The sequence below is a fragment of the Pipistrellus kuhlii genome, unplaced genomic scaffold, assembly GCF_014108245.1.
Source record: "Pipistrellus kuhlii isolate mPipKuh1 unplaced genomic scaffold, mPipKuh1.p scaffold_m20_p_11, whole genome shotgun sequence".
NCBI lineage: Eukaryota > Metazoa > Chordata > Mammalia > Chiroptera > Vespertilionidae > Pipistrellus > Pipistrellus kuhlii.
The window spans coordinates 20,878,296-20,892,574 of record NW_023425416.1 but is presented as its reverse complement, the minus strand read 5'-3'; the positions used below and the strand labels follow the sequence as shown (position 1 = coordinate 20,892,574).

General features: G+C 38.7%; 1 protein-coding gene across 5 annotated transcripts in view; it reads right to left on the bottom strand.

Moving 5' to 3' along the window:
• ATG7 (autophagy related 7) overlaps positions 1-14,279 on the bottom strand; it is a 207,356-nt gene that overhangs the window by 165,418 nt on the left and 27,659 nt on the right. For all 5 annotated transcript variants that reach the window (XR_004986815.2, XR_004986816.2, XM_036431130.2 and 2 more), the window contains exons 4-9: positions 13,658-13,775; positions 11,423-11,500; positions 7,403-7,519; positions 5,752-5,901; positions 4,624-4,712; positions 2,615-2,736 (exon numbers count right to left, since the gene is read on the bottom strand). Coding sequence is in view for 3 of the 5 variants with exons in the window: in XM_036431130.2 (XP_036287023.2) it covers positions 2,615-2,736; positions 4,624-4,712; positions 5,752-5,901; positions 7,403-7,519; positions 11,423-11,500; positions 13,658-13,775 (674 nt within the window). In the remaining 2 variants the exon portion in view is untranslated. The remainder of the gene's footprint in view (positions 1-2,614; positions 2,737-4,623; positions 4,713-5,751; positions 5,902-7,402; positions 7,520-11,422; positions 11,501-13,657; positions 13,776-14,279) is intronic.

Genomic DNA, 14,279 nt, shown 5'->3' with positions numbered 1-14,279 from the left:
GGACTGGGCTAGACTGGGCTTGATGGTTGGACATGCCCTGGAGCCTTCCTGTGATCCCTCCTGCAATCCGTCCCCTGCCAGCCAGCCCAGATCAGACTGGGCTAGATGGGCTTTCCTGTGGTCCCTCCCAGACTCCAATCAGCCCCAATAAGGACTGGGTGAGACAGGCCAGACATGCCCTGGAGCCCTCTTGTGGTCCCTCCCTGCCTGGCCAGCACCCATTGGCCCCAATCAGGACTGGGCAAGACAACCCCGATTGACCCCGATCGCCTGCCAGGCCTAGGGACTGGTGCATGAATACACAGCCTCTAGTTACCTTTATAACTATTCAAAGTGCCTGTACACATTTTTTGGGATACTGTATATACAGCAATATTTAATCTATCATACCTGCCTCCATATAAACTATGTCTGTAAGTCATATCCAAAATTATTGAGAAAATATTTTTAGGGGAAACTTAAGACCTGTTTTCCCAGTTAGTCAACTAGGAGGAGAACATCAGGGCAGGAATTAAAATGAGGGCTCTCCCACTCTCGGCAGTGTCTGCTGCCTCCTTCAGCCAGTTGCCAGGATACTCTATATCAGCAATGGAGAGTGAGCATGGCTGCACAATGAAGAGCATAAGAAAATATAGGAGATTTAAAACTGTACTTATGATACCACTGCAACTATGGGATGTCTTAGAAATATTAAAAAAAACAACAACTTTTGGTTCACACTATAATACAGAATAATTATTTAGAAAGATTTTTTTAATCCTCACCCATGGATATTTTTTGTTTGTCTGTTTGTTTTTTAATTTTACTGATTTTGGAGTGGAAAGAGAAACATAGATGTGAAGGAGAAACATCCATTGGTTGCCTCCCAATGTAACTCAACCGGGCATCAAACCTGCAAATCTAAGTATGTGCCCTGACCAGGGATCGATCTTGAAACCCTTTGGTGTATGGGACAACGCTTCAAGCAACTGAACCACCTGGCCAGGGTGAAAAATAAAGTTTAATTTACAGTTAAAAGGGGAACTATTAATTTGCATGAAAAAAGAAAAAAAAGAAAAGAAAAATTGCCTTTCCATCCACACTCAAAAAAGATGAATTGAGACATTACAGGATTATAGAAAGCCTCTTTTTCAAATGTACAATAAATGTAGTGTTTCCTGGGTTTGCCAGTTCCATCAAGCATCAGTAATACCGGGAGCAGGGAATAAGAGTAATTCCAATTACTTTATCTTAAAAACGGAAAGAAAAGTGCCTCCCCCAAGGGTGGTTAGCGGGATTTAGGGAGGGAAGTATGGAAGGTGATGGTAGCCTACCAGGTGTAGACCAGGCCCACCTTACTTGTTAGTTAACCTCATTCCCCTAGAACTACCCTCAGGTTGTGGCTTTAACATAACAAAAGTACAGTACTATGTAAGTTAGCATCACATGAAAGCTATTTTAGAATGTGCCAGAAGAGGGCGCTAAACCAAATGCAACTGTCTAAAAATAGCAGGGAGGCAATGGATTTCTTATGGCTCAAAGTAACAAGTAAACCACTTCCCCAATTGCCTGACCAAGCACTTCATTGTCTATCTCTCTGAGAAGTCTAATTAAGACATTTCTCAGTGCTACAGCAGAGATTTACTGATAAAATGTCATCAGAGAAATCCTGGATCCTTTTGAATTCCACATTCTAGAAATGCCATCTCAGAAGAAATATTAACATCCTCCCCTCTCCGCCCACCACTAAAACACTTTAAGGCACATAGCTTGTGGATTAAAGAAAGAAATGTGCCTTGAAGCTATGTGGGACATTGTGAGGAGAGAATTGAACAATATATGTGAAACTACTCTGAAAAGCATGTAAGACACAAATATCTGAGGGATTCTTTTGGAGAGTGCTGGGCTTATTTAGTGTGATAAATACATAAATCAGTATTTATAAAGCACCCATAACATGTCAGACATTGTGTTCTTTCTTTTACACGTGACAGATTCCTCATAAGAAATATTCCATGTGGTGGGTACTAGTATCACCTTTATTTTACTCAAACTTCAACATGTGTTCTGTGACATGAATATAAACATAAGTGTAACACACATGCACTCACGCACACACACACAATCTATATAAAATGACTGTGAGCCCAAGTTTCTTATTTATGAAAGGAGGAGAATAGCTGATGTCTATCACACAGGACCAAAGGAAAAATATTAAATTTGGAAAGAGACATGGCACTTTTGCTCACTCATTTATTGCATGGAGAGTAGAATCACACAAACTTTAAGTTTGTAACAATATGTATGTCAGTGCATTAATATTTCATTTTCCCTTTAAGAAGGGTCAGGAATAAAGACTGTGTCTTAAGCAAAAATAGAAACAAAACTAGGGGGGAAAACATCCTTAAGATTGAAAAATCCTGCCTGGAGAAAATTTCCTGGGGACAATCTTTGCCTTCATGCCTGTCAGACTAGCAGAGCTGCTCTCTGTTCAAGGGAGGTGAACACATGGACAAAGAGGTAGAAATTGTACTTTTCTCTCCTTCTGCTGCTATTGTAAAAGGATAAAAGGAAAGTTAAGCCTGATTAGGTTTATGATAAAAATTATATGCACTCTCAAAGACCAGCAAGTTACCTGGGCTAAAAGCCATTTCTGGAAGCTTCACTTCGAAGATGATGCTGTGGGTGATGTCTCTGACCCCCTGCAAGGTGCGGTCCCGGAAGCAGAGGACTTCAACAGACTGGAAACTACTACTCCTGGTGGTAGTTATTTTTTTAAGGAAGGAAAAGAAAGAGCTCACATCAGAACTTCAGCAAACCCAGGTGGAAAGAATACAATCCGCTGTAATTATGCTTCCCTGATACCCTCAAGGGATTGCCTTAACCTTTGAGAGATTCTGAATACATCCTTGTATGCTCCCTTTGTCTCAGTGCTTAGAGGCTGAAGGTAGAATAGGTTGTGATTTCTTTCTAGGTGAATTTCATATAACAATCTTAAATAATTCTGACAAATGAATCTTAAATGTAGGGGGGAAAAGCTTACAAGACATTGAAAAGAATGTCTTCTTTGCATGGGTTCTTCTGGTCGCCCTTCTCTCCATCTGCACTTAAATTCTATGATGCCATACTCCAGTAGTTAGGAAGCCCATTTGCACTGGATAGACTGACCACCTGGATAAGTAAGTATAACCATTCTCCCGCTGGGGACAATCTATAACTTAGCTACTTTCATTTTTTTTAAGTTAACATTTTGACTTAAGCAAAGCAGCCACAAAGACAAGTACACAACTTTTAAATATAAAGGAGCCTGTCTCATGGCTTCTCCCAGTTACTAACCACCCCTTCAAAAGTAACTACTACTCTAACTTCCAAGTGCATACATGGCTATTGCATATTCTGATTTTCACATAGATGGGGAATCATAGAGTATATATATATACTTTATATCCAGCTTATTTCAATCAACATTTTGTTTTTAAAACTCATCTATATTGATATATATATCGGCAGTTCACTAAAATTTGGAACATAGCATTCCATTGCAATGAATACACCACAATTTATTCCATTCCATTTCATTACTGAAAGCCATATGGGTTATTCCCCGTTTGGGGTTATTAAGAATAATGCTGTGATAGCCCAGCCTATGTGGCTTAGTGGGTTGAGCATCAATCTATGAAACAAGAGGTCACGAGTTAATTCCCAGTCAGGGTACGTGCCTGGGTTGTGGGCTCCATCCCCAGTAGGGGGTGTGCAGGAGGCAGCCGATCAATGATGTTTTTCTATCATTGATATTTGTATCTAAAAATCAATGAAAAAAATTTTTTTTTAATATTCTATATTTTAAAAATTCATTTAAAAAAATACTCGTCCAAGGATATGTTTTATTTTTAATCAATTTTTAGAGAGAGAAGAAGGGAGAGAGAGAGAAAACAATGTGAGAGAAAAACATCGATTGGTTGCCTCCAATATGTGCCCTAATCACAGGAATCAAACTCACAGCCTTTTAGTGTAAGGAAAGATGCTCCAACAAACTGAGCCTCCCAGCCATAAACATTCTTGATATGTCTTTTGCTTGTATCTGAGTGAGCAGTTATGTATGATATATACTTTAGAGTACAACTGCTGAACTAAGGATGTTTTTAACTGTGATAGATACTGCCAGTTTTCCAGCAGTGTCTGAGAGTTCCAATTGCTCCATATCTTCAACAAGACCTGGTATTGTGATTTATTAATGATTAGTATTTAATTTTATTTCCTTGATGACCAACAATGTTGAGCATTTTTTCAAACGTATATTGGCCCTTAGGTACCCTCTTTTTAAATTATTTTAGGGTAGGACAAAAGAAGGCCAGAAGCAACAGGATAATCCTATCCGAAAGCTGAAGAGAGGGCTGAAGAATTTCAGGGTCAGGATCTTTGGCTACTTGCCCTGCCATATTCTAAAACATCTTTAATACAGTATGGTCACAGTCTGCAACCTCATAACAGGCCTGCTTAGGGGTTTATCACTGATGAAACTGGATTATGACTGATTTATTGACTCCCACCTGGTTTGTGTGCCAGAAGTGAAAGAAAAAAAAAAAAGTGCAGACATAGGCAGACACATTGTCAAAAACATATAGACAGAAGTAAATACTGTACCATTTGTGGGCTGCTAGGACCAAAAAATTCCTCAGAGGCCATCCAGGGTATTGGGCTAAGTTACAGGGATCATATACACCAACTGTTATCTGTGAACATAAAAAGACTTTCTGAATGAGTTAAGTATTATGTCAGATTCACAATACAGACATTGCTAATACTTGCTCTTTACTTTTTATGCAACACTGCAAAAGCATTATCCTTTATTGGATGAAAGGGAACTTTAGTTCCTGGCATTAACATCAGTAACATGTATTAAAAGATAATTTTAATAATAAACAATACATTTTCCTTATAAATGTTTTTATTTTTCATAAATAACTCAAAAAATAGATAAGATAGAGGCAAAAAAGTAAATGCCTGCAGTGCTGAATTTAAATGCCCAAAAAAGCTCCGGCCAGGAGACCCCAAAACAGGAATTTAAATGCCGTCTTTTAAAGGTTAATAATTAGACACTTGATGAAGGGCTATAGGAAAGAGAAGAAAGCAAAATGATATAGGTATGAATGACAGAACTTTTTTAAAAATATTTTTATTGATTTCTTACAGAGAGGAAGAGAGAGGGATAGAGAGTTAGAGACATCGATGAGAATCATCGATCAGCTGCCTCTTGCACGCCCCCCACTGGGGATGTGCCCACAACCAAGGAACATGCCCTTGACCTGAATCGAACCCGGGACCTTTCAGTCCGCAGGCTGACGCTCTATCCACTGAGCCAAACCGGTTTTGACAGACACCATTAACTCTTGATCAATAAATGAATGAGCGAATGTGAGCAGTTTGAGGCAGGCACTTCTTTAGTATTGGTGTACAAGATGGAAGCAAGAAGACTCTGCTTGTCCAAAACTACAGTGGTAGCTCTGAGAATAAATTAAAACATACATACAAAATATATTGGGAAGGAAAACTGAAATAACTTCATTACTAATGGGAAGCAAGGAATCCAAAATTACTCTGAGGTGCAACAGAGCTAGAAAATTCCAAAGCAGGAGCTGATCTGGGAACTGCAGTGTGTGTGAGAATAAAGATAATGAAATGTTCTGAAACATTCTTTGAAGCGATAAATAAATCTAAGTGAATTTGAATTTTTTAGTGGTCTATCATAAAATGATACTCAGTTTCTCTGACCTTTGTCCTTTGATCTTGGAAGAAACCACTGTAGTGTTTAAGCAAGGAAACCAGCACCGTGTTCTCATCATACTTGATTAGGAAGTAAGGTAATGCTGGGACTCCTTCAGCTTGACAGAGATCATCATATGCACGCTCAAGGGCTTGAATCTGGAAACAGGAAACACTGAGTTATTCTCCAGGAATCACATATATGGTGCTGAGCTAAAAATTGACATACAATAAATGGTAATTTCAATCCAGAAAACTGGAAATGACTGATCACATCCCTATTTCTGTTTTGCAGCAAATGAACATAAGAGTGACCCAAATAATGCCACTTCACTTTTACATAATATTTTCCACATGCATGATGGTGTCTCTTCGAGGCACAAAAGGACATTTTATGGTACAGCATGGTAGTTCTCTAAGATATGAACCACAAAGGTTGAGAGAGGTATCCAAACATTATTTCTCTTCTGGGATAACCAAGCATGATTCTATGATTTTTATGAATTTTAACCTGAACCTTTCCATAATCTTTAACAGCTTTAGTGAGACACATTCATCTACCAAACAACTGACCCATTTGCAGTGTACAATTCAATGTTGTTTTTAGCATGTTCACAGGATTATGCAACCATAACAATGATTTGAGAACATTTTTGTCTTAAAAGAAACCTCACACACATCAACAGCCAATTCCCATGTATAATCCTTTCTCCCAACTTATATTTCTCTTTGGGAAATTAGTTCCACAAAACCATATCCTTTGATGTTTCTTAGTAAACACACTTATTATTTTTTAATCAGTAAAGGCTACTCCCTGTTTTCAGAATTCAGGGTTTTAGTAACTGAAGTGCTTCATGAATTCAAATATTCGTGCCACTCAATTTTTGCTTCAATAACAGTCAGAATTCTTTGGTTTAGGTCTGTGTTCTATCAGCCTGATTATTTTCATTGCTCTTTTCTGGACCATTTCTTTCTTTCTTTTAATATATTTATTGATTTTTACAGAGAGGAAGAGAGAGGGATAGAGAGCTAGAAACATCGATGAGAGAGAAACATCGACCAGCTGCCTCCTGCACACCCCCTACTGGGGATGTGCCAGCAACCAAGGCACATGCCCTTGACCGGATCGAACCTGGGACCTTTCAGTCCGCAGACCAACGTTCTATCCACTGAGCCAAACTGCTTTCGGCTGGACCATTTCTAGTGACCTTATTATCTTTCTTAAACTGCAAAGACTAGCTCTTCATGTACCATTCCAGATACAGAAGTTTTGCATCTTGGCATAAGGGAAGAAGAATGTCTTCTATTTGGTTTCAAAGGCTCTCATTCCAAAGTATAGAGCCTTATGATCCCCCCACTAAAAGTGAAAACCACATTTTAGAAAATTGTTAGTTTTTTTAAATGTTCCTATAATTCCTCCCTACTGGCTTAGAATTTTACCAATTGTCACTGAAATCCTGGAAAATTATTGTTTACTACTTCTTCAAAAGGATTTTGTAAACATTTTGTAAATAAACCTGTTCTAAGAACCATCATTGGAAGATTCCATAGTGACCAGCTCTTCATTCAGAAAAGTGTCCATCTGTCTTTAGAGTGTAGTAGATAAACTAAGCTTGCACATTAAGTCCAAGTACTTGCATTTTGCTTTATTTGTTGATACCTGTTTTGGTGAAAACCTTTGATCCAAGCCCACTGGCCCCTGAATGAGGGGTATACTCTCAGGAAGGCAGAGAGCAGGAGAGCAAAACCAATAATAGAAGTGGTACTTCTTCAGATCCTAAAAGAAAGAAAGAATATAGCAGGATATCAGAATAGCACCAATGATTACACTGAAATGCATCTATTAATGTAACATCCCATAATCAGGTAAGACAGAAGACTGATGCACACAAAATATGACCAGCTTCTGAAAAATTCTCATCTCCAATAGAACTCATGATATTTCTGTCATTATTTCAAAACATTCCCATACACCACATACTACTATATCAGGATAAACATACTTTTTTGACCATGTGCTACAAAGTGTTCAGTCAGTAACTGGCATCATTGTCATCATTGTTTAATACACAAAACTACCCTGGGTGGTAACTATTATCATCCCATTTTATAGACAGAAAACTAAAGCTTAGAGAGGGGAGAAGAACTTGAACAAAACAATGTTATTAAAGAAGCTGTGCTTATTCATAATCTATATTTGCTGAGACAGCATTGCTCTAAGAAAAGCTTTATTGGTAAAATTCAAATCAACAACTATGAAGCACTTGTTATATACAAGGCAAAATATTAGACACAGACAATAAGAAGATAAATCAAGCCCAGTCCCAGCCCTTGGGCAGCTCACTTTCTGCACAAAGCAGAGATAATGTGAATGCTATATGTGTCACAGAAGAGGTTCTAAGAACTAAAAACTTTGGGCAAGACATACAGGAGAAAGAACTGTGAAGCTGCCCTAGATACTGTTCCCACTCAGGCTGAATGCTCTTGCCTCTGAATTCTTGCAGCATTTGTGGCCTGAAAAACTAATGTGTAGGAACCCATAGTAATGCAGCTATTTGATAGCTTACCTGCCAGTCTGTTACAACTGAGCACAATGCAATTTATTTGACTAATTAATATTTCTCCTTAAATGTTGCTATGAATAAAAAGTAGGCTGAAAACTGGTTTGGCTCAGTGGATAGAGCATCGGTCTGTGGACTGAAAGGTCCCAGGTCCAATTCTGGTCAGGGGCATGTCCATTGGTTGTGGGCACATCCCTGGTATGGGGTGTGCAGGAGGCAGCTGGTTGATATCTTTCTCTCATCAGTGTTTCTAGCTCTCTCTCTCCTCTCCCTTCCTCTCTGTAAAAAATCAATAAAATATATATATATTTTAAAAAGTGGATGTTTCCTCCTTTTTGAGATATAATACACATACCAAAAATATTTTTGTTGAGATATAATTCACATACTATAAGATTCATGATGCTAAAGTATATAACTGAGTGGTCTATTTAGTATATTGACAAGTTTATACTACTATCACTACCAATTATAGAACATTTCATCACCCTCCCCCCACAAAAATCACCAAAAAACCATTAGCTCAGGGATTTTCAACTGATTTACCACAAAAAATTTTAAAATATACAATATCTGACTACTTAGTCCGGGGCACTGACCTCTTCTCCCGTAGATTGTCAAATTTAAAAAATGACAACCGTCAACAAAACAATAGCCATCCAGTGTGCATGAATCAAAATTATACCTATGTTTTTTATCAGATTGGCAAAAAATATATATCTTTTGGTGTACTGCAGAATTTTAGTAATTAGTTTTTGTGTACCAAGAGATGAAAAATGTTGAAAATTGCTGCATTAGCAGAAAATTCCCTTCCCATGGAAATCACTAATCTATTTTGTCTCTATGCAATTGCCTTTTCTGCACTTTTCATCTGAATTAAATCATACTAGATGACTTTTTAAAATATAAACTTTATATATGTGTGTGAGTAGGTGGATGTGTCCAGCTGAGAAAGTCTAGTAATTACAATTTCTGCACTCTCTATTTCTGCCATTAATTGATCAATTAGGAATAAATTTTCTTTCAAAAGGAGCAAAACAAACTACAAAACTGAAGTAATGAGGCGTCTGTTCCTTTGAGTCCTAAAAACAGCAGAAAAAAAACCACACCAACATCTCCAGAGATTATTTCTTTTTTGTACTTAACTGATTTGTCATAAATGACCTTTAGTAAAAGGTTAAACAATTCAAGATGAAAGACTTCACAATTTCTAAGAAGCTTTATCAGGCCATCTTCAAAAGTCCAAAGGCATGAATTTCTTAGGATTCTTTTCAGGACACAAAAGGTCTTGATTAAATTAACATAAAGCCCTTTGTGCCTGAAGATTTTAAAAGATAGAGACTTTTCATTCTTTTAAAGGTAGGCTAAGAATGCTCAGTAAAAGGGCAATAAGCCAACACACATACTGAGTCTGGGAAATGCATTAAAATGTTGAGTGAAAGTGAATGTTATTTTTCTCTTTAAGTGCAAATTTTCAACTAAATTCCACTAACTAGAATTCTTGGTATAGAAAATATAATGATGTTCAAGTAACAAAACTAAAAATATTTAACTAGCACTATTTATATCTATTCTAGTAGTAAACCTACAAAATTACTCAATTTTACAAATTATCAACATCAAATTGCACCTAGAAATTCCATAAAGAATTTAAAACTTTTTCTATACCCCCACTATTACACATTAAAGCAGTATAACTTGTTAGAAAATGTGATCCTTTTTTATAGCAGCCCTTTGATACAGCTTCCAGTCTTGATTCTTATCATTCTCTCAGTAAATCAGAGAGGCAGCATTCAGAGAAAATGGAGGATTAGTTTGTGGGGGAGGGAAAAAAATAAGACTTATAACTTGGCAAAAAGAAGAAAAAAAAAGAAAAAAATTTTTCTTGTGGGAAAGAGGATTAATTAATAAAGCTGTAGTAAAGTAACACAGTTAATGTACACCGATATCGATATATTTATATGCTCCCTCCAAAGAATGTATTCTAAAGAAATAAAATGGACAGGGAGAAAAATATCAGTATGGCCAGTATTATTCACTGAAACAAATACAGTGAGTATTGGAAACAATCTAGCTGTACAAGAGCCTATAGAATATACACTCGACAGAATACTATGTAGTCATGCTTTATTGTAGAGGAAAAAATAGTTTTATATGTAGATGTATAAAGATATACACACATATAAAACACAATGTGTTTATTGAATTTTGCTTTATTGTGCTTCACAGATGCTGTGTTTTTTATACATTGAAGGCAAGACCTTCTACCAGCAAAAAATTATGACTCCCTTTCTTGCAAATACTAGCTTTACTGTAGTAGTCTGAAACCAAACCTGCAATAGTTCCAAGGTATGCCTGTGCATTGCATATATATGTAGATATGTGTGTGTGTGTGTGTGTGTGTGTGTGTGTGTGTGTGTCACTGGTATCTCTACAACAGTGGTTGCCAACCTTTCGGACCTCACGGATCGCCGATTGGCGACCGCTACTCTACAATATACACTGACCACTTTCTCCATCACTAGGACCAGCCTCTTTCCCTTACTTCCATAGGCAGCAGATGTTACACTAATGTGATTTATTTTCCTCTTCAAAGCTGACCTCAATGTTCATTTTAATTAGATATCACTTATATGAAACATTTTTTCTTCTTACCAAAACATAACTGTGTGGACAAGCAAGGTAGTGTCATCTCTAGTCTACAACAGCTTGAAGATGGCCAGGGTCCCTGAAAGATTACTTTTTCCTTATATCAATGAACAAAGCAACCAAGCAGGACTGTATTTAGTAAAGACATAAGCAACAACCACTACTCCCTAAATCTGACTTTATTGTGTCCTGAATGATAAGAGTTTGATGACTGCGCTATATAAGCCATGAAATTACCACCAGTAATATGTATGATTATATCAGTATGATCAGTAAGAATGAATTAATTTTGCATTGGTAGTAAGGGCCAGCAATATTGGCCACTAACCAAATGTAGATTTATTTAACAGCTAAAACTTGAATGACACAAGGTAAAGGCTTTGGAAGAAGAGAGCACACTGTTCTATTGCCACAATGGGCTTGGCCAGGGCATTTGAGCATGTCCCGTGACCCAGAGTCCATTTACTTACTGCAAATGTCAAAAGGAGGAATTTGTTGAGGAGGACAGGGTTTCTGAGAGCAGCACCTGATTTTATGGATTCCCATATCTGCCACAAGAAGAAAAAAAAAGTGTCAAGGTAAGTTATCAGCATCTCTGAGCTTTTCACTCTCAAGTGAAGCACAGAACTCTATAGCCCTGAACCCTTCTTTCCCACAGGCCTGGCACCACTTTTCCCAGGCAGTGAAATGGGCTGTTACCTCACTCTGCCCAATGCCCACTTCTGTCCACCAGCCACTCTTGTAACAGGCTGCAGAAAGGGAGAGAACCCAGAGGCCTCCTCTCGGTGGGTCTCAGCATGCCTGTTATTTCCTTCAACAAATATTCTTTCCTAGTATATACCAGACACATCAGGGTTATAAAAATAAAAATAAAAAAGTCACAGTCCATACCCACAGGAAGCTTACAATCTAGTGAGAGATTCAGGCATAAATGTCCAAGTATACCATCAGGTAGGATGTGTATCCTAGAAGGATGTAGAATTCCTGAGAGGACCCCCAAACTGGGCTGAGAGATGGGAGGGAAAAGAGCCAGGAAGGACTTCTGGGAGGCAGTGATTGAACTATGTAAAGGGGATTTCTTAAAGTCTTATTTCAGATTATTTCACCCTGAGATATGAAGAAAAGAGAATGAACTTCAAATTTATGAATACTCAGCAAGTTCTGTGACTAGAAGCAGAAGCTGGTACTGGTCAGCAATTGCTTGTCACAGATATTTTAGTAGCTAAGATTAGTTGCTAAACATTGTGTCACTATGCAAGACAAATAAACGGTTCTTATGTGCCAATAAGAACCATTCCCTACATATGGGTAGAATAGGGAATTAAGCAGAGAGAAGTTCCTGCTACTGAAATAATAACCTCAGAGGAGCAGGACTGCTGCAGAGCAGATCCGAGCTTCTGATCAGCCAAGAGGGAGGACTTGTGGAGAAAGTACAAGCCCTGGACAAGGAGTGAGAATTCTTGTGGGGAGCAACCTGCTTTCTCCATGACCCAACTTTGGAGCCAGGCTTTTGAATGTGCAGCCAAAGCAGAAGCCAGAATCAGCCAAGCTGCAGGCCAAGAACAACCATCATCACGTGCATTCATCACGAGGGACAGAAGGGACACCTTCTTCAAGACAAAAGGCAGGAAACTTCTTTCTCTGACCATGGCATGCACTCACATTAAAAGACTCTTTTTATTATTGTTTGTTTGCTTTTAACTATATTTTTACTTATATTTTTAGAAAGAGAAGGTAGGGGGAGAGAGGAGGGAGGGAGGGAGGGAGGGAGGGAGGGAGGGAGGGAGGGAGGGAGGGAGGGAGAGAGAGAGAGAGAGAGAGAGAGAGAGAGAGAGAGAGAGAGAGAGAGAGAAACACAGATGTAAGAGAAAAACATTGATCAGTTGCCTCCTGAATGCACCTGGACTGGGGATCAAACCAGCAACTGGGTATGTGCCCTGACTAGGAATCAAACCTTTCGGTGCACAGGATGACACTCAAATTGAGCCATACCAGCCAGGGAAAGACTCTATTATTTATTTATTTTTTTGGACTAGTGTGAAGACTATTCGATTAAGTGAGTTAGAGGGCATTTAAATAAATTGTCCCCCCATTTTAGTTCTTCACAGAAACTCAGATATGAAGAAGTAAAGGAAAGACATTCCAGGCAGAGAGAACATCGTGTCCTGAGAAAAGAGGAGAACAAAAAGCAGGTGAAGGAAGGAATGAGAAGTGATTTACTGTGACCGGGTTAGAGAAGGCAGGGGCACGAGTGACAGGACAGAAAGGCCACTGAGGCCAGGACACGAGGGGCCGTGTAAATCACACGGAGTGGTTTAGATTTAGCCCTGAGGACACTAGAGAGACTACACTATCAGCTCCAACAGCACTCCAGTGCTTACAACTGAAAAGCCTCTGCAAGGGGCACAAAGAACCCAAAGGCATTCAGACATAAAAACAGAACTCAGACAGAGGTCAAGCTGTTTCAGAATGTTATAATGGGTGGTCAGCAGCAAAGCTTTTCATACACTGCCCTGCATTCTGGCCTCACCCGAGGTGAGAGCCTCAGTGTCTTCTCTCTGACCTTCCCAGCAACACAGAAGCCAACTATCATTGAGTATCAACTTTATACTAGTTTCTATGACAGATCCCTGCATTTGATCAGAAACAACATGCCTGCAGGACCACAGAAAATACAATGACTACATCATGTTTTCCCAGCTAACCTCATTTGCTGCTTGCTCCAAAAGTAGCTTCTTATCTGCAGCCTTGAAAGCCTCGAGTGTGTTGGTGTTATACAGTGTTCCAACAGCGGGGCAGCAATGGGCTGGGGTGGGAGCATTCCTGGATACAACAGAAACATGGTTAACAGGCACAGCTGGGACTCAGAGAGCCAGGGAATGACAAACACACCAGCTCATCAGTGAGAGACAGAGGACAGTACTCTGGAGGAACAAATAGAAGGCTGTACATTTCTTTGGAAAAAGATGAAAATATTGCTTAAAAAATAAAAACAGGCATTGAATCTCTCAAAAGCTTCTATATTCCCCTTATCCTAAACTCTCAGCATGCTGTTCTTCCACTACCCCCCATATGTAAGTTCTTTCTCTATTTTTTATTTTTTTCTCCACCGTTAACCTCAAAGGGAAACATTATTTATTAAACTTCTACTCTGCCAAGAGCTGTATAAGGCTTGAACTCTCATAACATGTTTAAATAACTTGTCTAAGGTCATATAAGAATAGGTAGAGCTAGAATCTAAAGTCAGAACTAGTTAACTCCAAGATGCTGTGCTGCCCATTCCTCACTCAAGCCTTCCCAGGGTTCAGGGCCCCATTCCAAACCTTC